At 41.3% G+C, this 26,667-nt stretch overlaps 2 protein-coding genes across 6 annotated transcripts in view; both read right to left on the reverse strand.

The window, feature by feature from the left end:
- The window catches only part of niban1a (niban apoptosis regulator 1a), a 44,153-nt gene extending 25,778 nt beyond the window's left edge, over positions 1-18,375 (reverse strand). For 2 of the 5 annotated variants that reach the window (XM_034179356.1, XM_034179352.1), the window contains exons 1-6: positions 18,221-18,364; positions 4,198-4,383; positions 3,093-3,221; positions 2,897-3,011; positions 2,651-2,815; positions 1,846-1,961 (exon numbers count right to left, since the gene is read on the reverse strand). In XM_034179356.1, coding sequence (XP_034035247.1) covers positions 1,846-1,961; positions 2,651-2,815; positions 2,897-3,011; positions 3,093-3,221; positions 4,198-4,383; positions 18,221-18,334 — 825 coding nt within the window. In that variant the 5' untranslated portion in view covers positions 18,335-18,364. Of the gene's footprint in view, positions 1-1,845; positions 1,962-2,650; positions 2,816-2,896; positions 3,012-3,092; positions 3,222-4,197; positions 4,384-9,416; positions 9,596-18,220 lie in introns of those variants that run through there. The other 3 variants (XM_034179355.1, XM_034179353.1, XM_034179354.1) reach the window with 3 other exon arrangements.
- Positions 18,376-24,276: 5,901 nt separating this feature from the next.
- Positions 24,277-26,667, reverse strand: part of trmt1l (tRNA methyltransferase 1-like) — a 36,167-nt gene continuing 33,776 nt past the window's right edge. The window contains exons 13-16 of the mRNA XM_034179357.1: positions 26,364-26,527; positions 26,201-26,266; positions 25,882-26,008; positions 24,277-25,115 (exon numbers count right to left, since the gene is read on the reverse strand). Of these exons, the coding sequence (XP_034035248.1) occupies positions 24,944-25,115; positions 25,882-26,008; positions 26,201-26,266; positions 26,364-26,527 (529 nt within the window). The 3' untranslated portion in view covers positions 24,277-24,943. The remainder of the gene's footprint in view (positions 25,116-25,881; positions 26,009-26,200; positions 26,267-26,363; positions 26,528-26,667) is intronic.

The raw sequence follows: 26,667 nt of genomic DNA on the forward strand, positions 1-26,667 counted from the left end.
CACGACGGTCCGGTACAGCATCCGTAGGACCTCAGATGTTGCCCTGAAACCCATTTATTGATCTCTCAGAATGTTTCAATAAATCCCTCAAACATTCAGGTATCTTGATGAAGCCCGTCGGTCCTACATGATAAAAACTGACATTTCATGCAGAATCTGATGGAGATACATTCAGGTTCTATGAATTACAATGAATGAATGAATTACAATCAGTCAGTTTGCCTCGGTGGAGTTCTGCGCTCTGCGAATGCTCTTCTGGTTTATTTTGGAGGAATCCAGGTATCAGAGGATAAAAACAAAGTCCTCTGTGGTTTGGGCTTTAAACAGATTCTGTCTAACCAGCAATTCAACCAGAACAGTCTCTGTTCTTTCAGCTGTCAGTCTGGTGGAGCAGATGGATGTTTGCATATGCAAATAGATGATTAAGGGCGTGTCTAAAGCCACGTGTGGGCGTGGACAGAAAGCATGCTGTGTCTATGCAACCACCTTTAAAGCTGAAGAAAATGCTTTTCATGGCCATTTCTGTATTTGCACAGTGAGATGGAATTTCAGTCCAGTCCATAAATATCTGGACACTTTAGCTGCTAAACAAAAGAGGAAGTAAAAGCAAACAATCAGGAAGAGCTGAAAGTGCAGTTATTCCACTTTTATTTGAGAATCCAGATCAGCTGAATGGTGCAGAAATTAGAGATTTGCTTTTCATTTGTGGTTCCCCCTTTTCAAAGTGACTCCAAGTCACTGACTTACTGGCTGCTCAGCTGTTCTAGGATCAGCTGTGTGTCGTTTTATCATTTCATTTTCAAGCACATGGATCTGGAGTCTGTTTTGAATTTGGAATCCATCTTATGACATCAAGAAAATAAGACAGAAAAAAAAAATGCAAACCAAGACAGAAAAACAAACTAAACCTCAGAAACATGACGCTGAAGGTTCTCAGTCCCTCCTGTAGGACTGCTCAGGTATCCCCTGGATGGGACACACAGGTTACTTCCCCAGTCAAGGCTGGTACCCGGGTCCAGCTGGAAGGACTGAGATGATCCACATAAAGTGTCTTGTGGATTGGACAGACAGGTAGACTGGCCATGAATCGAACCCAGTGTCGCAGATCGAACACCCCCCCCCCCTATAAAAACTGGTCCACCCTGCCTCCACTGTGCATGCATCATTTCGGAGCTCAGCCACTCGTCTGAGATGGAGTCTCTTCACCCAAAGCGGTCAAGTGGATTAATGTGATTATTAACCATCAGACAAAGTGACAAAGTAAAACCTCTTAAATCATTCTAAAGTCAGTTTTAAACAGAAATGAGGCGATAATCGGTGATGCTTTGAAATTACTGATGCACAGTGAACGCAGCAGCTAGCAGCCCGTGTAGCTGCGGCGCTCTGATCGCTTCCTCCATCTTTTATGATGAAATAATGCTGAATTCATGTGGAAATGATTGTTGTACAAAAGCTTCAGACATCTGTCGCTGAGACAGATGATGACTGGAGGCAGTTTGAAGCAGAAACGAGGTGATAATCTGTGAACCGCGGCTGATGCACAGAAATGATGCATGCACAGTGAAGGCAGGGTGGACTGATCTTTAGGGGGGACCGTTCGGTCTGTGACACCGGGTCTGTTGAGTGGCAGTGCACCTCTTTAGCCGAGTCGACGACTAAATAAAGATTGTGTCGGACATTTATGGACTCAACTGCATCTGCGTCCACGCCAAAATCTGCTGCTCCTCACGAGCCCACTGAACCTGAATCTTTTAGACAGTTTGAGGATCAGGTTTATCTGCTTGACATGACAGTTGATGGCCACAGAGCTGCAGCGGGGAGGGACAAAGAACAAACAAAACGTACCCGGACATCGCTACCGATCAGCATGTTCCACGCCTCGTACTGGCCTTTGTCCTCCCTGTAGAACTGGATGGCTTTGAGGAACGCCTGGACCTCGCACGTCTTCTTCTTTAGGAAGTCTGATGGAGAGAAACAACTGTTCATGAGGATGAACTGTTTTGGTGTTAGAAATGGATTTACTAATGTCTTTAGTTCACAAAAGTAGTGGAAGATATGAAAATGATTTTAAAAATCGATGAAAAATACATTTTAAAAATATAAAATGTATGTGCCATGTAGTGCAGCAGTGCCACCAGCTGGGAACTGCATTCCAGGGACCTGGTACATTAAAAAGCGCATACTTGTAAAATCATTTGTTTGTCCATCGTTTATTTTTGGAATTTAAAAGTCTTTATGTTAAGTAACATTCATGCTGTGGTGTGCACATATACAACATGTGCACACCACATTCTTGTCTGTTGTTAAATATGCCCCCAGGCAAACGTCGTGTTAAAAAGTGAAACAGACAAGCATTAATATTGAACCCTGTCAGTCAAAAGTAATTAACATTTTGTTTTATTTTTAACACTCAAGTTCATTTTCAGACCGTCTCGAGGTCAAAAAGCATCATTTAGCAGGTTTTTAAAATCACTTGAAGGCCAAATGTGTTTTCATGCAGCAGACTGAAGACGCTGTATGCCTTCAGTTCTGTGTCAGTTTGTTTTACATTTACGGAGAAATGACATGAAAAGTCTCATTTTTACATCTAAGAGAAAAAAGTCTGATTTGCTGCTGTGAACGTTTCTGGTTTGGACTCAGTTTTTGGCACCGTGATTCTGGTGTCGAATGCAGTCGGTCAGGATGGAAACAAAGGCAGCCCGTTTGGGTTCCTGATGGAAGCAGAAGTACGAGTCCCTCCTGTAGGGCAGACGCAAGTAGACTGGGAACTGTCCTGGCATCCCTGACACAGGTGGGCTGAAGTCCTCCTTCACATCTGAAACAGAGGACAAACCTCACCTGACTTCAAAGGTCCTTCGATGGCACCAAAACAGTGTTCTGACATCTTTTAACTCACAGGTGTTGTCGGGGAAACACTTGTCCACCATTGCCATGTAATCTGCCTCTGAGGTCAGAACAGTGCCCCCTGTTGGCAGCAGCTTTTGGCTCACATGAATTCCTTTGACAAAAGTCTAACAAAGACAAAGAAGAAGAAGCGGTCGATGGGTTTGGTTCTCGTCCTCTGAATGGCGGCGGTTTGTTGTAGTGCTCACCTCCAGGCTGTCGTGGCACTCCAGGCAGTAGTTGGCTCGCACCACCACATACCTTTTTTTCCACTTCCTGTGGTCGTCAAAATAAAGTACTCTGTCCTCGAACAGCACCTCGGCATCCTGGGTGGTCTTCTGGGGCACAACAAACAAACAACCAAACAAACAAATAGGTTAAAAAAAAGAGAGATTTAAGAACCGCAAACAGTGGATTTGTTGAACCAGAGGAAACTCTCAAAAGAATGAATTCATCATTCATTCATTTTCTAAACTTGCTTATTCCAACTAAGCGTCACGCTGAAATATCGAAAACATTTCTATGTCACAGTGTCTCCAGTAAAATTTGCACTTTTTAAAAAAATAGTCACCTTTAAAAGTTATTTCATGAGTTATTTCTACCTGCAGGAAATAAAGCAGTGGTGACCTTTGGAGGCCACCAGACCGAGGCTTCGGAAATCACACAAGAGTACAGTTACAAGTACCTTCAAAACATATTTTGAGAGAGACGGCGCTTCCCTGTCTCTCAAAGTGTCGACTGAAGCTACATTCATTACAATAAAACAAACAAAACAACCCAGTCGTCCTTGCAGGGTTGTGTGGAGGTCGAACTGTTTCAGAACATAATCACTGTGAAATAACAGTTTATTTCTCTCATTTACTACATTTCTGTCTGTCTCTCTCTCACTGACAGCCACACCTGCTCCTAATCCATCGTCAGTCAAGGATCCGCGAACTGTCCAGCAGGTGGCAGGTCTAAAGTTGCTTTTTGTCTGGTGCACCAAAGTTCACCAAATTTTAATGAGTTCATCCTCATGATGTAACCTTTTAATGTGAAGGTGTAGAAGATGACAGAGTGGATTGTTTTTGAGTTATTGTGTTAAATTGAAGAATTACTCATTTTAAAACCTCTCCAGAGTAAAGAGTCTCTTCACGTCTCGTGTTCACGCTCTGTGAGCTGAAATGACGTTTTCAGTACGAAGCGCTTCAGGCTGATTTTAGCTTTCTGGCGTGTGAGGTAATTGGTGAAACATTCCTGCGTGGATCTGAAGCAGCGTGATGACATCACAGGCGTTAGCCCCACCCACACAGCAGTGCTTCTGCTTTGACCTACTTTTTGCAGGCGGCAGCGCTGCCTGTTGGAGGGTAAACAGCGGCGGTAGACGTACCCGGTGTTTGAGCAGCTGCCCGACAGTCTTTCGGTCCGGCTCCAGCTCCTCCTCCACCCGGCTGAAGTGGACCACAGAGAACTGTCTCCTGTAGTACGGACTGAACCGCTGCAGCTCCGCTTCAGTCTCATCTGCAGAACCACAGAACAGACGGACTCAGACCTGATCAGACAAACACCTCTTGGGTTTGTGGGTCGTGAACTTTGTGGATTTGATTCTAAACTCACTGACGTGAACTTGAAGGGGAAGAATTTCACACTTCTTATCTCTAAAGGACAGATTTTGTATCGGCAGCTCCCAGCTGTAGTCTGGATTCCCTGAGCCCCCCCAAAATTGTTGTCTTCAACCTCGTTACAGGTCGTCACATTTTTATGACCTCATACAAGAAGGTTCTGTGTTCACAGCCGTTTTGTCAGCTGATCTCGTGACATTATGATCAATCTCAGGAGGAAGGAGGTTTTTTTTCTTTGATCAAACATTTAACAAATAGACACAAACATTAAATCCACTGAACAATAATTCCATGAAATAATTTGAAAATAACACTGTATATAATGCTTTGCAGACAAATGTAATTTGTTTTAAAACCTGTCATTGCTACAGTGCATCCAGAAAGTATTCAGAGCACTTCACTTTTTCTACATTTTATGTTGCAGCCTTATTCCAACATTTGAGTGAATTCAAAACTCTACTCACAACACCTCATAATGACAAAATTTAAAAAAGTAGTTTTTGTTGTTTTTTTTAAACATTTTGCAAATTTACGAGTATTATTCACTTTGTTCAACACTTTGTTGATGCACCTTTGGCACCAATTACAGCCTCAACTCTTCTTGAATATGATGCCACAAGCTTGATACACCAATCTTTGGGCAGTTTAGCCAATTCCAGATTGGCTGGGAAGCATCTGCACACACACACACACACTTTCTTAAATTATTCTGTTTGTTCAACTAAATCATCAGTTTTCGAGCCTGTCTACTTTTGACAAGTTCAGATGGACAGGCGGAGGAGAGTTGGTTACAGGAGAGAAAGGAAGCGAGAGAGGGAACAGATCATTTCTTTTTACACCATCCTGACTCGTCGGCATATCACGCAAGTCTTCAATAGGCATACAGTTTTAACTTATGGTTAAAATTTTAACCAAACTAATTTGAGACAACCTATTCAAATTAACGTCACATCTAGCATTTTACAAAGTGAAAATATCAGCTATATGTTTTAGTTTTAAAGTAAGGCACTTATTTTGAAGGTTTTAGTGTTTGGACACATGCTGCAGTGCATTATGGGTAAAGTTTCACGACAGGAGAAATGCATCGAGACTAGGGCTGCAACAACGAATCGATAAAATTCAGTAACGACAGGAGTGGGCAACACATTGCGTCATCGATGCGTTGTGTCAAGCGATTATGGCGCCAGAAGCGACCAGTGCACAGAGCAGATCAGACGCTGTTTCGTAGAAGAACTACACACTTAGAATATGGCAGAAGCAAGTAGACAGAAGAAAGTCAAGACTTCAAAAGTGTGGGAGCACTTTACGTTAACGCAAAGGCGTTTGTTAACTGCAACATTTGCAAGTCAGACCTCGTATGGCACAGGAGTATGACGGTAATGATGCAGCATCTCAAACGAAAGCATGTCGGAGTCATCAATGAGGAAGGGGAGAGCTCAGTGTCTGGGCAAGTTAACAAATCTTTATTTTTGTTTAAGCAGTCGTAACGTCTCAGTATGACAAGTCAGGCAGTGATATGAAGCTAGTCAGGCTCAGGCTGTCTGCGCGTCTCCCAGAGCAGTGAGGTGAGGGGCAGAGAGTGAGAGAAAAACAGTAACAGCACCGACAGTTTTTTTATTAATGTTGTCAAAGTCCGACCATTGACATTAACGCCTGTCCGATTGTCCGGGACAAGTGTAAAATGTGATCAGACAAGTAATAGCTCTAAATCGTTGTCCAACCGGACAAGTGGCTTTTTTTTTTTTTTTTTGGTTTAAAACATTCAAATTCTTCTCGCAGAACTGGCCGCCCCCCCGCAGACAGAGAGCCGAGCAGCACTGCAGCGGAAAAAAAACTCCGTCAAAGTCTTCACATAAAACGAGCTCCAGAAATTTATTTATAGGCTTTATTTTACAGTTTAAAGTCTTCATGTTTCCAAAGTTTGCTGAGAGAGAGACAGAGAGAGAATATGTGGGATGAGTCACATGTGACATTGTGAAATGACCACATCGTTTAAAAGTTATACAGAGAATGTTGCACATAATGAGTCAGGCTACAGTTTTTGATTTAGGTTTTATGGTTAACTGGTTATGCTAATTGCTCATTTGCAGCAACAAAAATACCTCTTTTTTCACCATATACGAGGTCTGTTAGAAAAGTATCGTACCTTTTTATTTTTTTCTAAAACTATATGGATTGGATTCATATGTTTTTACGTCAGCCAAGCTTGAACCTTCGTGCGCATGCGTGAGTTTTTCCACGCCTGTCGGTTGCGTCATTCGCCTGTGGGCAGGCTTTGAGTGAGCACTGCTCCACCCCTCTCGTCGTCGTTTCGTTGTCAGGAAATGGCGGAATTATTTGGGCTTTTTCTCCATCAGAATTTTTTCTGAAACTGTCAGAGACAGGCAGCTGGAAACCATTAGAAAAATTTATCTGGCTTTCGGTGAAGATTTTACGGGCTTCACAGAGAATAAGGAGTGTTACTACAGCTTTAAGGACGGCCCACAATGGCGGACGGCGCGCCGCTCCAAGCCGCCATCGAGAGGCAGAAACCACCACATCATTTCTAAATGGATGGCTGTGTGGAGCCGGGACCATCGTGTGCAATTTCTCTGGTTATCACAAGAGCTGGACATCAGCTCACAATGGCGCACGGCACGCCGCGCTCCGAGCCACCATCAGCCATTTTCCGGCAGATTTCACTTTTAACAAGAGATTTTGTCATGGAAAGCCGCGCGGAGACTTCGCGCATCACGACCGATTCGCTGATGAAGCGAGTCAAAGGAACACCTCCATTTCGGAGTGCCAGAGGACAAGTTGGGACATGACAAAATCTCTTGTTAAAAGTGAAATCTGCTGGAAAATGGCTGATGGCGGCTCGGAGCGTGGCGCGCCGTGCGCCATTGTGAGCCGTCCTTAAAGCTGTAGTAACACTCCTTATTCTCTGTGAAGCCCGTAATATTTTCACCGAAAGCCAGATAAATTTTTAGAATGGTTTCCAGCTGCCTGTCTAACAGTTTCTGAAAAAATTCTGATGGAGAAAAAGCCCAAATCATTCCGCCATTTCCTCGCAATGAAACGACGATGAGAGGGGTGGACCAGTGCTCACTCAAAGCCTGCCCACAGGCGAATGACGCAACTGACAGGAGTGGAAAAACTCATGCATGCGCGTGAAGGTTCAAGCTTGGCTGACGTAAAATCCTATGAATCAAATCCATATAGTTTTTGAAAAAATAAAAAAGGTACAATACTTTTCTAAGAGACCTCGTATTTTATAACATTTATATGCTTCAATGTTTTATGGCAACTCAGCCCTTTGATCAAGCAATGCCATTTGAAATTATTTTTGTTCTTTATTACCCCCTGTGAGCAAGTGCTTGCTCACAGGGGGTCGTTTTGACCGTTGGGGTTTTACATAATTATTGTATGGCCTTGCCTTACAATATAAAGCGCCTTGGGGCAACTGTTTGTTGTGATTTGGCGCTATATAAAAAAATTGATTGAATTGATTGATTGATTTTATATTTCAAGAGCCAAGGGACATTTGACGATTTGTTGATTTTCAAGTATTTTAAGTTTTCAAATAATGTTCTGTTGTTAAATAAAGTGATGGAAGGACAGAAAAATTGTTTCCCTGGCACATTTTTAAAAAATTCCCCGCTAATCCAATTAATCGATTAATCGTGTCGAAACCCCATCAGATTAATCGATGATCCAAATAATCGTTTGTTGCAGCCCTAATCGAGACGCTCTAATCAGGCTGCACTTTAACCACTGCACACGGACAACAGCATTAAACTCGTTATATTGTGCCTAAAACTCTCCTGAATATATTCTCTGGGTTTATAGACGTTATGTAAAAATGCCAGAAGGAAGCTCAGGTTGTGTGAGGTGCCATCTTCTGGCCAGGAGATGGCAGTAGAGACCCTGAAAACTTGCTAAAACAAATATTCCAAATAATCAGTGCTACGTTTAATCTGCATGGAATTTAATAAACGCAAACCAAATTTCAGACATCTTATATATATTACGCCGGAACAAAGAGGTCAAACAGTGTTGTAAAGGACAATAAGCAGGACGTTAAAGAGCAAACTTCACTTTCCCCCAGAATGACATGAACAGGAAACGATCATAGCTCACACAACCTGAGCTTCTTCTGGCATGTTTACTTAAAACAAACACAATAACAATGTCTATAAACCCAGAAAATATATTCACGAGAGTTTTAGGCACAATATACAAACAGTTTAATGCTGTTGTCTGTGTGCAGCGGTTAAAGTGCACCCTGATCAGAGCATCGCAATGCATGACACATGTAAACACAATGTTGTGAAACTTTACCCATAATGCACTGCAGCATGTGTGTCTGTCCAAACACTAAAACCTCCAAAATGAGTGCATTACTTTAAAACTAAAACATATAGATATTTTCACTTTATAAAACTTCAGAAGTGACGTTAATTTAGATGAGTTGTCTGGAATTAGTTTGGTTAAAATTTTAACCATAAGTTAAAACTGTATGCCTGTTGATGACTTGCGTGATATGCCGGTGAGTCAGTATGGTGTAAAGAGAAATTGTCTTTCTTGTCCCTCCTCCTCGGTCACCAGGTCTCTTTTGCTGACAGAAAGCTAATCTGACACAGAAGCGCTGAGTCTTTGTTGTGTCAGTAGGTGCTAGTGTACTTAAATCAATACTGAAAGTTATCGGTTTAGCTTTAATCTGTAAGTTCCGCTAAATTTTTTTAGGGGTTTATCGGTTTAGCTTTATAAAAGATAACTTTTCAGTTAGTGGATTAACTGTTATCAAAGCTAACTTTTTGATTAGCTTTGCCCACCACTGCATCTGGCCCATCCCCACTTCCCACTACCTGTAATGGTTTCCCAAATGTCCAACGAGTTCTACAGACACGGCGTTGCACCAAGAACCAGAAACACCTAAAATGAGTCCATCACCTGGATATCAGCTTTCCATTAAGGCCACGTCGCCTCCTCTGAAGCCCTAAAGCCCGATGATGTCACAGACATGAATGACATTCTCTGTGATGCGCCGCCTGAGTCTCAGCCAGGCTTCATTTTTCTGGTTCTACACCGCTGCTCCAAACCCGGAGAGGAAGTCCATCAGCTGTCTGAAGCCTTCAGAGCTCCGGTCCGACTCACAGCTGCTCCACAGATGATTCAAGTCTTCTGTCTGCAACCATTAAATGCAACCAGAACCTCAGTGAGTCATCCTCTGAGGTCATCTGGGTTCACGCTGTCCCGGAGACACGCCGGCCCACCTCCGGCTGATCGGTGCCGTCGATGCAAAGCGTCACGTTTCCCCGTTTCAGGTTACGTAGACATTCAAATGCACAACGTGACAGAAGGACGGCCAGAGAACGGAATAAACAGCCACGCCTTCAAAACCAATGTAAAACACAAAAAGTGGTCAGAAAAAAAGTAATAAAAATAAATAAATACAACAAAAAAACGAAACAACAAAAAAATAACAGAAAACAACAAACTGAATAATATAAAAACTATTAATGGCATTTATTAAATGTAAAATTCCATTGAAGAAAAAAAAGAATTTTAGGTTTGTGATCTTTAACTACGAGACTTAACGTTTCTCAAACTTATTAATTTTGATTTTATATTTTTTTGTGTTTCGATGTTTTCTTTTGTACTTTACTGAGACTTGGTGTCGTTTGACGGGTTGGTGTTGTTTGTCGGTGACGGTGCACCGTCTGCACTTCTGCAGATGTCTGTGTGGAACGCAGCCCACAGGGAAATAGGTTTTGGGTTGTCTGGGATTTTTTTTGTTTTAGTCATCGTTGTATCATCAGTGACCAAGAACAGAATGCTGACGTCTGACGAATCACAGCGTCTGGTTTTAGGACTTTTTGTGAACACAAACACTCCTGAAGCCTCTGTGGTGGTGGTGGAACATCCACAGCAAATGTCAAAGACATTCAAACGCTTTAAAATTAAAAAAAAAAAAAAACAAAAACAAAAAAAAAAAACCACAATCGTTTTGAGACACCCGAGGGTGTGATTGTGGGATTTGGTCTTTTCAATAACACCAAAGACTAAAAAGCATCTGCCATTCCTGAAAAATGAAGCCAACCTGGAAGTGCCAAAACCTGCAGTTCATTGAATGGCCACTTGAGTGAGTCCATTACCATAAAAACCCAGGTTAAAATATCCAAATTTACAGCAAAAAAACAGAACAGAACAGTTTTGGTCTCTATAGCCAGTGGATAAGGACCTTGGGTTCAATTCCTGGTCACACTACCTGTCTGTGTCCTTGGACAAGACAGTCTGTGTTGTCTCAGTCCTCCCAGCTGTAAATGCGCAATGGGCTCGGCTGGTGAAGTAACTTGCACCGGACTGGTGTCCCATCCAGGACGTCTCATCCGCTTCACACTACGGAATCCAGAGATAAGCCCCGGCAGTAACGGGCCTCAGGGCCTACACAGGACTCAATTCTTCTCTATAGTTTATTTTGTTCATGACAACTATACGAGGGGTGAATTAAATTTTTATATAACTCTTCAGTTTAAACTTGGCTGTAAAGTTATGAATATTTAGGGGCGTGGCCACCTTGAGTGACAGCGGGTGCATGCTGGGTCGAGGCAGCCGGCTGCCATGGACTCGGCTGTTTGTCCTTTTTGAGATAATCCGGCTTGATGTGCGGTTAATTGTACTCATGAACCATCTAAGAAGTCTGTGTGCCAAGATTTTCAGTGAGTGAACTTTTAGTACCGTTTAATTTGTATGCTAGCACTGTTAGCACTAATTAGCAGGTACCGACAGCTCGTTGTAGTGCCACGGTTACTGAAGCGATACGCTGGTCATAATGTTCAGGACCCGTTACAAGAACCACCATTCACCGGGGAACATTGCGATAGGTGGGCGTGTTCAGGCTTGTCTGAGTGCAGGAGACGTTATCATGATTTTTTTTTTTAATTACTTTTATTTAAAACTTGGTTTTAATGTTTTCAGCTGCTGCTGTCTGACTCTTACACTCGGATTATTCAAGATTCAATTTATTATTATACCCTTCGGTAAAATTGGTTTACAGTGAGTGAGTCATCTCGTTTGGTAAACACACAGCGAAACACAGAATAAGACAAAACGGCGACAGTGCTAAAAAGCTAAAAGAACAAGGACGGCCCCAAGATGAGTTAAAACATCAATAGTTAAAAAAAACTGAAAACATGTCATACCAAGCCAAAGGATTAAAACTAAATAAATAAAAATGTGCTGTTCAGAAAAACAAGGTAAAAGAAACTATACAACAAATAAATACATAAGTTATATTTAACTTGTTTGATGGCTGCTGGTACAAAACTTATTAGCACAGCTGTCAGTATTAAAATGTGTCAAAGCTGTTTTTTTGAATGTGTATAATGCGTTTTAAAGGCATCTTAAAGCAGTTTTTTAAATGTGCATTATGTGTTTTAAAGCAGCCGGTGGTGGTGGTTCTCGTTGTGTTTGCGCTCCGGTCTTCAGTAAGCAGCAAGTGGGATTCAAACCCAGCCTGGGGGAGAGACTTCCTGTCTTTGTGGATCTGAGGGGGAAAATAACTCTGGAGCAGAACAATCTGGAATATCTGAACACTTGTGTAATGCCATCTGGACAGAGAGTGACTCAACATGAAAAAATGACTGACAGCAACAACAAAGATGGACAGTGTCCAAAACACCATAAAAAGTCTGGGGGGCGGGGTGAGGTGATAGTATGATAAAAAAAACATTTAAATTAATACAAATTAAAGGGCATCAAGGGCAGAGGGGAAATAAGTAATCAATTACGAATATTACATTAAATAAAAAAAAAATTTAAAAGTGAGTGTTGGGGGGGGGTTCCAGCTTCTCAATGTGTGGATTTAGAAAACTGATTTTAAATGTGTTTCACACTGACAGAGAGTCTGTTGGACACTCAGAGACAGAGCGCAGACAGAGAGTCTGTTGGACACTCAGAGACAGAGAGTCTGATGGACACTCAGAGACAGAGTCTGATGAACACTCAGAGACAGAGCGGACAGAGAGTCTGATGGACACCAAGAGAACAGATAAAAGCGTCCTGTCAGCAGTGTCCTAGAGTTCAGTGGTCCTGTCACAGCCCACCGTCAACAGCGTCCCGTCACACTGTCCTGCTTGGTTAATGATTTAACATGTTACATGATGATTGGATGCATTTGCGATTAAAACGTGAGCTTTTCTTTCTTTCTTTCTTTATCAGTCAGTCGAAAGAATCTTAATGGGAAATGTCCAAATATTCCAATTCTGGCAAAAATCAGACTTTGGTCTCTAGTTTATTTCACTTCCTGTGGCGCTCAGTGACAACAAATGAAAACCCGTTATCGTTGACGTGACGACAGCGGTGCCAATTTACAGACTTTGTTGGTAAATATACTGAATTTTTCACCTTCTCTAGTGACTGAAAATCCTCTTGAGCAACTACCAACAAAATTTGACAACGTTCCTTCCACACGATCTGGTCAGTTAAACAACAAAATTCTCGCTGGATAGCCCCGCCCTTCTTCCCCACCCAGGATGCCATTCACCTTTGTGCCATATGTAAATTGGACGGGATTGTGTCATCAAGTAATCTCGCGACATTTCAGGAAACCAGATATGACTTGTGTTGAGTTTTTTTGGAAACACTACGTGAGGGGTGTTGAGTCTCGATGATACTTCAGAAGAGCGACAGATGTGCACAGCAGGAGGTGCAGATGAGCCTGATGATATCTGGCATCTGCTGGGTGGGCGGAGCATGCAGACAGCAGCAGAAGATGTGAGTCTCCAAAAACAGGACAAACACACACACACACACACATTTCCACTTGCTGTTACATTTTTCCCCTCCAGCTTCTCCATGACTGAATGTGTCATGCAGATTCAAGATGCTTCGCATTTATTTGCATGCGCTTTTAGCCAAAACGCGCCTGAGCATCTTTGTGTTTTTGTTCTTTTCACAGCTAAAGCAAACCGATCAAAGTATCTTTTGGCCTTAAGTAGGACAAAAAAAAATAGTTGTTTAAATACGTAGCTATGGGTTCTGGAAAACTAAGATGCCCATTTTTGCACCATTTCCTGTTTTATGACTAAATATTAAGTCCCTTCAGCTGCTCCCTTGTTTTGTACTGGGGGTCACCACAGCAAATCCAAGGTGGATCTGCATGTTGAATTGGCACAAATTTTACGTCGGATGCCCTTCCTGACACACATCCACATTACATGGAGAAATGTGGCAGGGGTGGGATTTGAACCTGGAACCTTCTGCACTGAAACCAAGTGCATTAACCACTTGGCCACCACCCCTACGTTTTGCTGACTAAATGATTGATTCAATTCAAAAATACCACGTAGATGAATGAATAATGAAGGCATTCGATAGGCTGCAGAGACCTACAGGCTGATACTACGCTGGTGGCACGCGCAGTACAGCTGACAATTAATACTTCTTAAGACTTAACTAGTATGCATAACCATGGCAACAGCAGAGGCAAGGCAACTAACAACAGCAGCCATCTTCATATTTAATCCATTCAAACATCACAAATGTTGAGTTCTGATCTGAAATATTATCAACTATCATCAGCCATCATGTGAATGTGTCATATCAGCAATAATATCGCAGATATGACATCAAAACAGACAAAATCAGGTCTCAAGTCAAGACCTGAATTCCTCACAGAACTCAGCTGCTTAATTTCAACTGGTTGACTGTTCCACAAAACTGGTGCACAGTGTGCAACCTAGAGCCCGACCTATATATCAACCGATATGAGCCTTTCACGAACATATCAGCATTATTTTTGCTGACATGTAAACTTTTATTTTACCATATAAACAATGCAGAAAAACTCTTGTGTCCTTACATAACTTGTCCAGTAGAGGGCAGTCCAATGGCATGGTTTATAATGCTGTAAAGCATGGTTGGGACCCCCATCACCCCTTGGACACATTAGCTACAAGAGAGACAGGCAAAGCGACCAGCTTAATTTTCAGTCAGAGTTACGGAATAACCCTGTTGTGTCTGATGATTTGCCAACATTAATGCTCGATTACAGTTGCAAATATCCGTTTTACCTGCTCTGCGTTAGCAAATATCCGTTTTACGGACTCCGTTTGCACGATTTATTTTTCTGTAAGTAATTTAACCTGGATCCCCGTTTTTGACAAAGATTACCGTAGCAACAGCATCTTCGTGCCCAACTGGAAATTCTGTGAGCAGACCCACAGATTTCTTCAACTTGTCAACTGCATTGAGTAATTCTATGTATATATGTATGTATGCGTATATATATATATAATATATGTATGTATATGTGGGTGTGTATGTATGTATATATACATATAAATATATTTATATTTACATTTATATAAATATGTACATATGTAAGTTTATTGATACATAAAAAGACTTTTCCTTTTCTTTCCTCCTTGTTTCCCCCTCTTACATCACTTACATCATTATCTCCAGATCAGGGTCGGCAAGTGGGGGTCTGTTGCTCAAAGGTCTCCCCCTTCTGCCAGCAGACTCCAAAACCTTGTCTTTTAATGCAGAGCCTAGGACATTCAGCAAAGGGTGGACCTGTGTCAGGGGGCGACCCCTCTCTGGCAGCAGGTTTACAAAATACTTTGCATCTTTTAATGCACCACACACATGACAAATGGGGAAGGAGGGGAAGGGGGGAAAAAAAAGAAAAGAAAATAATAATAATAATAATGATAAATTAATAAAAAAGTTAAGGTAATTAAAATGAATGTAGCATAATTGTATGTATGTATTATGTGTATACAGGTGATGTGTGTGTATATATATATATATATATATATATATATAGAGAGAGAGAGAGAGAGAGAGAGAGAGAATTACCATCGACACACACAAGAATAGTCCTTTTAAATAGTCATTTTCTGAGTAAATGTGGGGAATTTATTGACATATGAAAATGGCTTAAGGAATGACACCAGCAATATCAATAGCAATTTAAAAAAAAAAATGGTAGTAATAATAATAATAGAAATAAAAAAAAAAAATTTTTTTGATTGACAATAATTATTGTCATTATTACTGTCTATTATGGTGGGAATTGTTTTTATCATCATCATTATTATTATTATTATAGATACTCATCACTAATATATGATATCAATTACATAGTAATAAAAAAGGAATATTGGTCACACTCGGTAGTCGTAATAACGTATGGGTATTTTGGGGTGGGATTAAATAAGTTCGTCTTCATCCCACCCCTTTTCAGGTTAAGTGCGCGGGTATGTATGCGTGTATGTTTGTATCTCCTGTTCTTTTCAACCCAATGTGGGTAAATGTAGATGTCAGCTTATTTTGTAAAACTCAAAATAAATGATCAATCAGTCAATATGTATATGTACGTGTAGATGTATATATATATATATATATATATATATATATGTAGTATGTATGTGTATATATGTATACGTGTGTGTGTGTGTATGTATGTATATGTGTGCGTGTATATATATGTGTATATGTGTAGGGGTATGTATATGTATGTGTAGGTATAAATGTATGTATTGTATATTTATTTATGTGTTAGTGGGTATGTATATAGGTATATATGTGCGTGTGTATATAAGTGTATATAATGTGTGTGTATGTATGTACGTATACAGGTATATATGCACGGCCCAAGCAGAGGGTCACCCCCTAGAGCCTGGTCTGCTTGAGGTTTCTTCCTAAGAGGGAGTTTTTCCTCACCACAGTTGCCTAGTGCTTGCTCTGGGGGTCAGCAGGGTTAATATGGAGTGACTTGGGCCAAGTTTGTTGTGATTTGGCGCTTTATACATAACATACTTATACATGAATTGAAATGTAATTGAATATTTAAGTGTATGTCTGTGTTGATATGTAGTGTGTTGTGAATTTGTGTATATGTGGTTATGACTGTTATAATTGTTGGACTCATTCTAGCAGGCTTGTTTATATAACATGCATATTATTGGTATGTTTCTGTTCTTTCAGATTTGTGTGTGTGCCGAATAAATCCATTCATTCATTCATTCTGTATCAGAATCCACAGAATCCGGCATCATCGTCACTCCATGAGTTTCTCTCGCTCTCAGCAAGCTGACAGCGCCATTATTGACATCTGCGTAGCAACGTGCACAGTCAAGGCACGGAGTAATACATCAAATGTGAAACTGTCGAATATTTTGCCACCATCAATGAGATATTTTATGGTCTGAAATCTCACACGATTAACCAATGAGAATTGTGGAACAAATGTAATTAGATTAGAATGGACATTTATAGCCACAAGAGACAAGTGGTCGCTATACCGCCAGTGACTGCCAATTCAAGTAAAGGCAGTGTGACATACTTTTTTTTTGTGGTTATATTTATAGTTATTTATAATACAGTTTATGTTTAAACTGTAAAACATCAAACCTCAATTACATTTCCTTGTCATAAGGTTTTAATATCAATATGTTAGGAATCGTCATTTTTTTTGGTTATATATCTGCAGATATATTACCATCTTAAATTTTTTCACTCCCTAATATTGGTATCAGTATCGGCCCAAGCAGCACACTCCAGGCTTGACTGTGATATCCAGTAACTTGGAGATCCCCTAAATTTTCAGGATAACGCTTTGTGGAAAATCAACACGGCTGCAAAGATGCACAGTCGTGCCTGCATTCAGTGAGCACTCGCAGAGTCAGGGTGCAGTTGATGGCAGACTTTTTGGGTGTGATACATCTCTCCCAGATTGTTTGCAGTACCAGGAGAACAGCACCTGAACCTGACTGGAGGAGGTTAGTTCTAATCCCACAGATCTCTGGGGCTTTCCCTGCACTCAACTGTGTCACTGGCTTTTCTCAGGCATCTCCAGTGCCAGGGTTCTGGAGGCTGATCCTCCAGTCACAAACCATCAAATGTCAAACACCTCAAAGAGGATTAACATCATAAAACTGTTCAATTCTGCCGGGCCGAGACGACAGGGCACAAACAGCATCTATCAGAACAGAACCACGGTCTGTCATACTGCTTTGATTCATCTGTAAACAAGCCAAAGGTCACTAGACCACAGTCACCGGGTCATAGGTTTCTCCCACAGACCCACCAGATATAAAACACCTCCAGTGCAATTCCCAGCAACTTCCAGTGTCTATGAAAGAACGCCCACATTCCCTACAGTTCCCTGGTTGTGTCCAAGTTGGCAAGTCCTAAAGACAGACTGTGTGAAAACTGACAGAACTTTAAATCGACACAGATTTAATCTGGGACACTGTGTCACACTCAGAGACAAATGTTTGTCTCTTGACAGGTTTGGGGCTGTGGACACACCCAGCATACAAAGGGGACAACATGGAACAGCTTGGATCGAGTCCTCGTCAGCCTGTAGGACTGGAAAGACCTGATCACACGTCTAACTTAGAAAAAAAAAACCCAAAACTTTAACACTTTGTGTCTGTGGACTTCATTTAAAACACGCTCCCACGCGTGGACTCTTAATTTTTTTTTCTTCAATCATCCTGAGTTCTACACATTCACACTTTTGATGACGTCAGCTGAGTAAAAAGAGAAATTTGTGAATCACGCAGAAAGAATGTCGGAGGTTTGTGAGCGTCACCGCAACAATCAAACGCCAAGTTTCACGACGACAAAAAGCGCTAAAGTGGGAAGTTTGTAGAGAAAAACAACAAAAAATATACAGACACAGCGACACGGAGCGTCACCGCACGCGACGCGTCAAAACGCGCGCGAGCGCCGATTCTTACCTTTGATGAAGGCGGACTTGGTGTCATCCAGCAGACTGGACCCGGACACCCCCATGGTGCTGCTGAGGGACGAACAGGAGCCACAGGTGGAGTCCGCAGGTACAGGAACCGCATGGACCAGAGGAGGGAGGAGAAGAGGAGGAGGAGTGGAGAAGGGGGAGGTGACGCCCTCCTTCGTGTCCGTGACGCGTGCGGAGAAAAAAAAACAAAAAAACCCCACACGTTGTTTTCAATTTACCAAATAATTATGTACTGAAGCGTAATGTTACTCAAATCACACAGTCAAAGGATATGTTCAATTTTAGTCAGCAATTAATCCTCTGAGTGCTCAACTCCTGGTTGACAATTTATGAGAATAAAAATAAATAAATAAATTGATCCATGGACGCCAAGAGGACAGCCGTTACTGCACTTAAAAAACAAAAACACTTTATGGTTAAAATGTCTGCAGCATAATAAGGACAGATTACTTTTTAAAATCATTAATACATTAGTGGTTAAAACTTCTGAAGAAATACAACCAGTTTAAGATTTTTTATTTTATTGTTTTCCTAATTTGCTTGTTTATATCAGCACTGATATGTTTTAGAAATCAGCTTCATGGTGGGACACAGAAGGCTTTTCTTAAAAACAAGACCTGAAATTTTAACTACACATTGCCAGAAGGCACATAGGAGACTTGAGCCTGGATTTGACTTATTTTCCTATAAGAAAGTTCTTTTCTGTGCCAAAATGGCGCTACTCAGGTTCTCCAATCACAGCCACAGAAGCCTGTAACGCCTTCAGATTTTCTGTTATGTAGCTGTTTTGGTGGCTTCCCTCACTCACCTCCTAGTCCAGCGGATAAGGGAAACATCGTTCAAAATGTGATAAAAGCACAAAGTTGGCAGAGATGTTCTTTAAGATATGGAGATTAATTTAAGATAGGGACCCACATTAAAATCTGCCTTTGTCAGACCAGAGAAAAACAATTTTAGACCTAAAATAGCAAAATTGTGAAAATTGTGCAAATTCCAGGAGAGGTGGACAGGTTTCAACAATAACTTGTAACTGACTGTTATAACCAAATGAAGTGTCCAAATTTGCTATTTGTGTAAAAAATATCCAAAAGATCCCTAACAAATTTTATGATCGCATGGATTGCATTTCAAAACTTCATGTTGTGACCAGATAATTGTGTGTGATCCCAGAAAGTACCTAATAATTTTTCTACCTCTTTTTACTGTAATAATAACAGCCATCTATAACAACTATAAAACTACCTAAAAAGTGCCATGTGTCACTGTAATTGGGTGATATAATCCTGTTCTGAATGAACATGTATAAATATTTCTGGACAAATGACATATCAAATAAATACTGAGATTATGTATGTTTATTACATAAATTATTAATGCTGATTTCTCAACTATTAAGTCAATTCTAACTGCTAAATTCAGCAAAAATAGGCTTATGGGTTTGTCAAGAAATAATACAAGGGGCACATATCCAAGTGACCACTCTGGTCATTCAAGCATTGAACTGCTTTTTCAAACATTTTTAACTCTTCCATTGAAAAAAACAGAGGATGATACCAACTCAGTTGTGGAGGGTCAACTGTCAAACAGCAATGGTGATATTATAGTAATTTAGTCCTGATGGCAGCTACCACTACAGAAGCAAAGAGCAGTACTTGGTAAACTTGCTCTGGAGCATTTGCAGAGGCCCCTGCATGCTTTCTTGCATCCACATTTAATCAGCTCCTGGCAAGCTTTTGAAGCTTCTTGTAATGTGGTCCACTTTGGAGTCCATCTTCCATCAGTGAGTTGCCATCCCCAGTCTTGTGGGCTAGGTAGCTGCTGTAGTGATTGTACGCACTGTCCCCAGATATGCCCACCTTGATATGCAGCTCTCCTCAGGTGTTCCTGAAGAGCATCTTGAGTTGGTGGTATGTTCTCAATGGTCCGGGCATCATGTGCAAATAATGTTTGTTGGGCCTTGTTTACACTGGTATCAGGGCTGGTCCTCTTGTGGGTGATTCTTAAACTACGGGCACTTATGTCCTTTGATCATATTGTATGAAAAACAGAAAAAAAAGGGGAAATTTCACACTTTTATAGTTATCTTTACAATGAAAGTGTGTTAAGAAATTTGTTCTAGTAGTCTATGATGACTTTTTCACCTTTTTGCAGCATCATTATATGCAAATATTGCTGTTTTGTGCTTGTCCCACACCCAGACTTTTGATCTTCAATGATAAAAATGAATGGTAAAGAAATGTTTTTTTTTTTCTAATGTTTTAAAATATCTCTGAATAAAATATCAGTAAAATAATCAAAACATAATTGGGGTATTCAATGTCATACAACTGTTGTGATTTTTTTTTAAACAAAATGTAGTTGTCCCACACTATTGCCGTAATTTCCATCACAACATTGTAATGTCCCTTTAAACAGTTTGTATGAAAGATTGTTTGGGTAGTTTCTATGGAGATAAACAGTGACATCAGAGCACATGTATATAGCGCCAAATCACAACAAACAGTTGCCCCAAGGCGCTTTATATTGTAAGGCAATGGTGTGGTGGAAATTACATTTACAAGGCCAATAGTGCCCGTAGTTAAAGAATCACCCTTGTACAGAAGGACTACAGATCTTTCCAGCAAAGATGGATCAGATGGAGCAAAGATGGACTCAGGACATGCTGACAGACCAGAGAAGACAGGAGTGACAGCAGGAAAGACTTTCCAGGTCTCAAAAGCAGATTTCTTCCCTCTCCCAGCAAAAGATGAGAGTGTCACACCCAGTGACTGCATGAAAAAATGGCAATGCTAGACATGTTTCATACCCAAGAATGCCACCAACTGCGAGCTGGTATATACCGTTGGTGTTTTCCAACTCCAAATGCAGCCCAAAGCTCCTGTACATGCAAGCGGTGCATATCTGCCATGACAAGAGATCAAGAGTAGACACTGGTGATATATTTTACCTCTCTGGCCTTTAAAACAGCTTTTGGGCACCACAGTCATGTGTATGAGCATGCTAGAAGTATATATGAGAAATGAGTTATGATATTTTGGCAAAAATTAGCAGTATGCATTAAAATCCATATAATTGTCCTCATTTAATCATTAGTGATCGATCTCTGCTCCCCTCCACAGCATGTCTTTTTCCTGGTTCTCTCCCTCAGCCCCAACCAGTCCCAGCAGAAGACTGCCCCTCCCTGAGCCTGGTTCTGCTGGAGGTTTCTTCCTGTTAAAAGGGAGTTTTTCCTTCCCACTGTAGCCAAGTGCTTGCTCACAGGGGGTCGTTTTGACCGTTGGGGTTTTACATCATTATTGTATGGCCTTGCCTTACAATATAAAGCGCCTTGGGGCAACTGTTTGTTGTGATTTGGCGCTATATAAAAAAAAAATTGATTGAAATTGATTGATTGATAAGCAAGATCCAGCTGGGGTCTCGATTTTATATGAAACCTAATACCCTAAGCTACTTCTGTACCAAATCTGGCACTTTTATCACAATGTGAACGATTTTGCCAAAATATGTCCCTTAACCGCTGGACTATTCTGAGAACTGCCTCCTCCAGACTTACAGTCCCATTCTGTTTGTAAGGCATCATGACTGATAGTCCATTGGCTGAGGGGGATCCTGGGGCCATAAATTGTCCCCTAAATTTTTCTTCATATCTTTAAACTAGACCATTAGACATATCAAAAACAGCTGGTTAGACTTAGCAGCAAGCGAGAAAATGACGTAATCAGCCACGCCCACTTTCGGCTTCTGTAGTATTATTCAGTGGTAAGGGAAACATAAATTGCAATATCTCGAGATTTACAAGCCACATAGCAACCATATATACCTCAAAATGTTTGTATTTGAGCCCTCTTATAATTATGCATATTAATTATGCAAATGAGCATGAAAATTCAATACTTCTATCAGAATAGAGGGGCACGTGTCTCCGCCCCCTCCTCTGTATATGCACGTGTGACTGGTCAGTTTCTTACTAGTTAACTGAGGTATTCTCTTGCAGGAACCTGCATGAATTCAGTGAAAGATGGATAATCTCGAGATATTGCAATTTATGTTTCTGCCTGGTGATGACACATGGTTTAGTTCATTAGCAGCGGGTGGACCAGGGAGAGGTGGAGAAGATGCAGAGAAGGTGATCTGACTGATGTCCACCCTGTCACAGATCGAGACTGATGAGGTGTTAAAGTCGACTCCCATTGTAGATTCCTGGCCCCAATTTGCATCCCACTTCCAAAAATGAGGAAACTGGACACATTAAAATGTGAAAATTTATGTTGCATACTATTGTTGACTACACGCCCTGTGACGTGAGCGCTCGCTCCTGTGTGTGACCCAATCAATCAATCAATCAATTTTTTTATATAGCGCCAAATCACAACCAACAGTTGCCCCAAGGCGCTTTATATTGTAAGGCAAGGCCATACAATAATTATGTAAAACCCCAACGGTCAAAACGACCCCCTGTGAGCAAGCACTTGGCTACAGTGGGAAGGAAAAACTCCCTTTTAACAGGAAGAAACCTCCAGCAGAACCAGGCTCAGGGAGGGGCAGTCTTCTGCTGGGACTGGTTGGGGCTGAGGGAGAAAACCAGGAAAAAGACATGCTGTGGAGGGGAGCAGAGATCGATCACTAATGATTAAATGCTACTCCAGTCTATGCAGTCCTTCTGCGATTAATACTTTTATATAAACCCTCCGGTTTTTACGGTGCTTTTCCACAGTCAAAATGTATCTCAAAAATGTCTTTTCACTGTCTTTGCAGATGAGAATAAGAAGATTCCCATCACCGCATGTTCTTCTCACATGCGCTCATGATCACTACCCACTCCAGCTAATTTTCGCTCACCACTCGCTCCAAAACAGAAAATCTGCAGTGTGTTTTAATTTGAGCTTAAACTGGAGCCTGGCATCAAAATAACTGAGCAGCCAAATCCACATTAAAGCAGATGTGACTTATTTCAAGATGCACTAACGCTCACATGCCGACTTTTACTAAGCATTACCCTGTCTCTGCACCAATCACATTGGATTGTCCACATTTTGTGAATTACTTTTTTCTGACATCACATTTTTTGTTTTTAATTCTCAAAACTTTCCAGAATACTCAGTGTTCTAAAATGTTACTTTTACCATGTTACACCAATTTTCAGGCCCCTTTTGGGTGTCCAATGTTTTATTTTTGCACCATAAACATACACAATGGAAGGTCAAATATTGGCAATGGGGGCGTGGCTTAAAGTGAAGCTGCAACACACTCCTCCAGTTGATCTCTTCAGTTCACAAGATCTATAAGACAATTTTTAACAATGGTTTACTCCAACAAAATGCTGATTTTCTCTCTCTCACACACACTATATATATATATATATATATATATATATATATATATATATATAAATAAAATTAAGTCAGGTTAATAACAGTGGCAGTTTTGTCAGAAAGCTTTATAATAAGACAGAAGTGAAGAAGAGAGTGCCCTGATGGATCACTTTTGTATTTTAAAGGAATGTGAAGTAAATGTAACAGAAAACCTGTCAGACGGGATGAGTTTGAAAGACAAAGTGTAAACATCAGTGCGGTTAGAACCACAGGCAGAAGAAATGGTCTAAATACTGCACCACTAACAACGTTTCTACACTCTGAATAACAACCCAACATTTTATAATAACTGTTAAATAATAAAAACTGCAAATTAAAACAGCTGTTACAAAAACTAACGTCACACTTAGGACTCTGAAGTTTGTCTTTTTCTCTCTGAAAATCAGTTTAGTTTTTAGTTATGGTTCGAGCTCTAACTTTTAACATCTGTTTTGTTATTTACATTTCCTAATAAGTTTAAAGTCAAACATGAGAAGAAATGGTGAAAGCATCCATCTATCCATTTTCTATACCTGCTTACTCCAGGGGCAGAGCTTATCCCAGCAGTCATAGGGTGAGAGGTGGGGTACTCCCTGGACAGGAAGCCAGTTTATCTATCGCAGGCAAAGGTGACCATATTCACTTCTTAATGCGTGGTCACACTACAGAGTGGCAGGTCGCTCAAACTTATCTGGATGGAAGCCTGCGCTCTTCGTTTGCATCCTGCTGTCTTAAGGCAGTGACAATCAAAACTAAAGGTTTATTTATTTAAATAACCAATAAACATGGTCGTTTTTTTTTTAAATCAAAGTATTTATTTAAAAACAACCTCCACGTGCTGAACTTTGTCCTAGCACCATGCTAACTCTCAAAGCTAGCTGTCTTGGTGAACTGCTGTCCCGACTGGGCTAAGCTAACTAGCGTGATTACTACCTGGGTAAAAGTTGGCGCTAACTTGAAGGGAGCATATTTGTACTATCCAGTCTCAAAACGGATGTGTTTGTGGTTCATGAAAGCCTCATACCTTAGTAGGGGAGGAGCTCTGCTGTTTGTTTACTAGCATTGTGGATGACATTTCATTCTTCAAAGGTTAGCATAATAGACTGACTAGATGCTCGTGCAAATGTGCCCAAAGGTCACCAGAATTCACCATTTCTGGGACTCTTTGAGCCACGATTTAAAAAAAAAAAAAAAAAAAAAAAAAAAAAAAAAAATCCAAACCCACTGATTTTAAATTTGCACTGAAATCTGCCGCCAATATCCTCCAGACACGTCGACGATTAACTATTAACAGAAAGAACCCAGGGTTTCTTTTCAAATATGATGCTCGTCTCCAGATCAGGTTTTGCTTCTCAAACCGTGTCCTCGGTGGTGGGGGCGTTTGTGTACGTGGGAATGCTGTACTTTGTTAGGACAGTTTTAAACTGCTCCAATGTTGCACTGGTCCGAACCCCAGTAGGATCAAAGTGGGTACGACTGACCCTGAAGCCGGCATCTGTCAGGTACTGTAGAAACTTGTTCAGCCTGCAGAAAGAAGAAATAAGAACCTGTGAGACGGCAACATGGTTCACAAACCTCATGCTTGAAGGCTTACAAGTACCACAACTTTGTCCCACCAACATGTTCTAGTTCTTGAATTAGTTGAGTTTCTTTTATACATTCAATTTCCGGCACTTATTTGGGCCGCAATGGAAGCAGCTCATCCCACACTTCCCTATCCTTGACCAAGTCCTCTAACTCTTCCTGGGGGTTCCAGAGGCATTCCCAAGCCAGCTGGTACAGAAATATAATCCCTTCAGCATGTCCCGGGTCTTCCCCGAGGCCACCGCCCAATTGGATGTGCCTGGAAGACATCCCTAGGGATACAACCAGGTGACATCTTCCACAGTTTTTTTTTTTTTTTTGTATCTGAAGAAGCTCTGAGTCCCTCCAGATAGCCGAGATTAGTTCTCACCCTGTCTCTGAGAAAGCTGAGATGCTCCACAAAGGAATCTTGGTCAGAACCCAAAGCTGATGACCATAGGTGAGGATAAATCAACTGGTAAAGTTGTGTCTCATCTCCTGGATCAGTATCTGTCATCTGTCAAACCAGCCCTCAGAACAACAAAGACATGTAGACTCCTGATGATTGACAGCTGTCAATTCAGGTCAGAGTAATTTGGAACAGACACTTATAGTCCAAAATAAGGTGACTTTTAAAATGCTCACACAAGTTACAAGATAGGACTGACACAATGATATTTCCGGGGACACGTCAACAGCAGCCTCCAGGAGGTCAGATGTCACTTACTTGGGCATGTTCATGCCTCGGATACTGTGGCGATGGATGCTGTAGTAGAACGGCGGGTGCTCCAGAGACGCGTCAGACTTCAGCTTCTTCATCACATTCCCTGACTCCTCTCCTGTCTTCCTCTTTCCTGCAGGAAATAATTATTTTAAAAGTGGATAAAATTTAACATCCTCTCCACCAAAAGAGAGAATCTGGAGCCATCCAAGTCCACAGAAGGTATTCAAAACTCATTACTGATGGAGAGCTTGCACACAAACCAAGAAGATTCCTCCACGTAGGATCGAACTGGACAGAATTTCGGAATAAGAGCATCACTCACTGGTCTGATCAGCCGAGGTCGACTCCTCGCTGTTCTGTAAGGTCTTGATGACGACGCCACATTCCACTGCAGACATCAGAGCAGTGTGTCACGTTTTGGTGGACTTCTTTTGTGTTTGATCTACAAACGTCGCACAGTGTGCAGTGAAGCGTGCAGCCATTACCCTGGTTGCTGAGAGCGGTCTGTCCATGGACTAAAGACTTCAGGGTGGTGCACTCGGACTCATAGATCAGAGTTTTGACAAGTGGCTGGATGTCGTCCATACTGTGCTGCACCGCTGCCGACAGCATCCTCCTCAGGAAGCCTGTGTTGAACAGGGGGCCCGACCTGGACACGCACACACGTTTGTGTAAGTGTGGACAGTCAGTGACCCAAAACCAGGTCTTCATTGGTCTCCATCTCATCCAGTCTTCTGAGTCTTCCTCAGTCTCACCAACCACCTTATTGTCCTCCCCCAAAACATCCAT

Source organism: Thalassophryne amazonica, chromosome 10 (genome assembly GCF_902500255.1).
Source record: "Thalassophryne amazonica chromosome 10, fThaAma1.1, whole genome shotgun sequence".
Lineage (NCBI taxonomy): Eukaryota > Metazoa > Chordata > Actinopteri > Batrachoidiformes > Batrachoididae > Thalassophryne > Thalassophryne amazonica.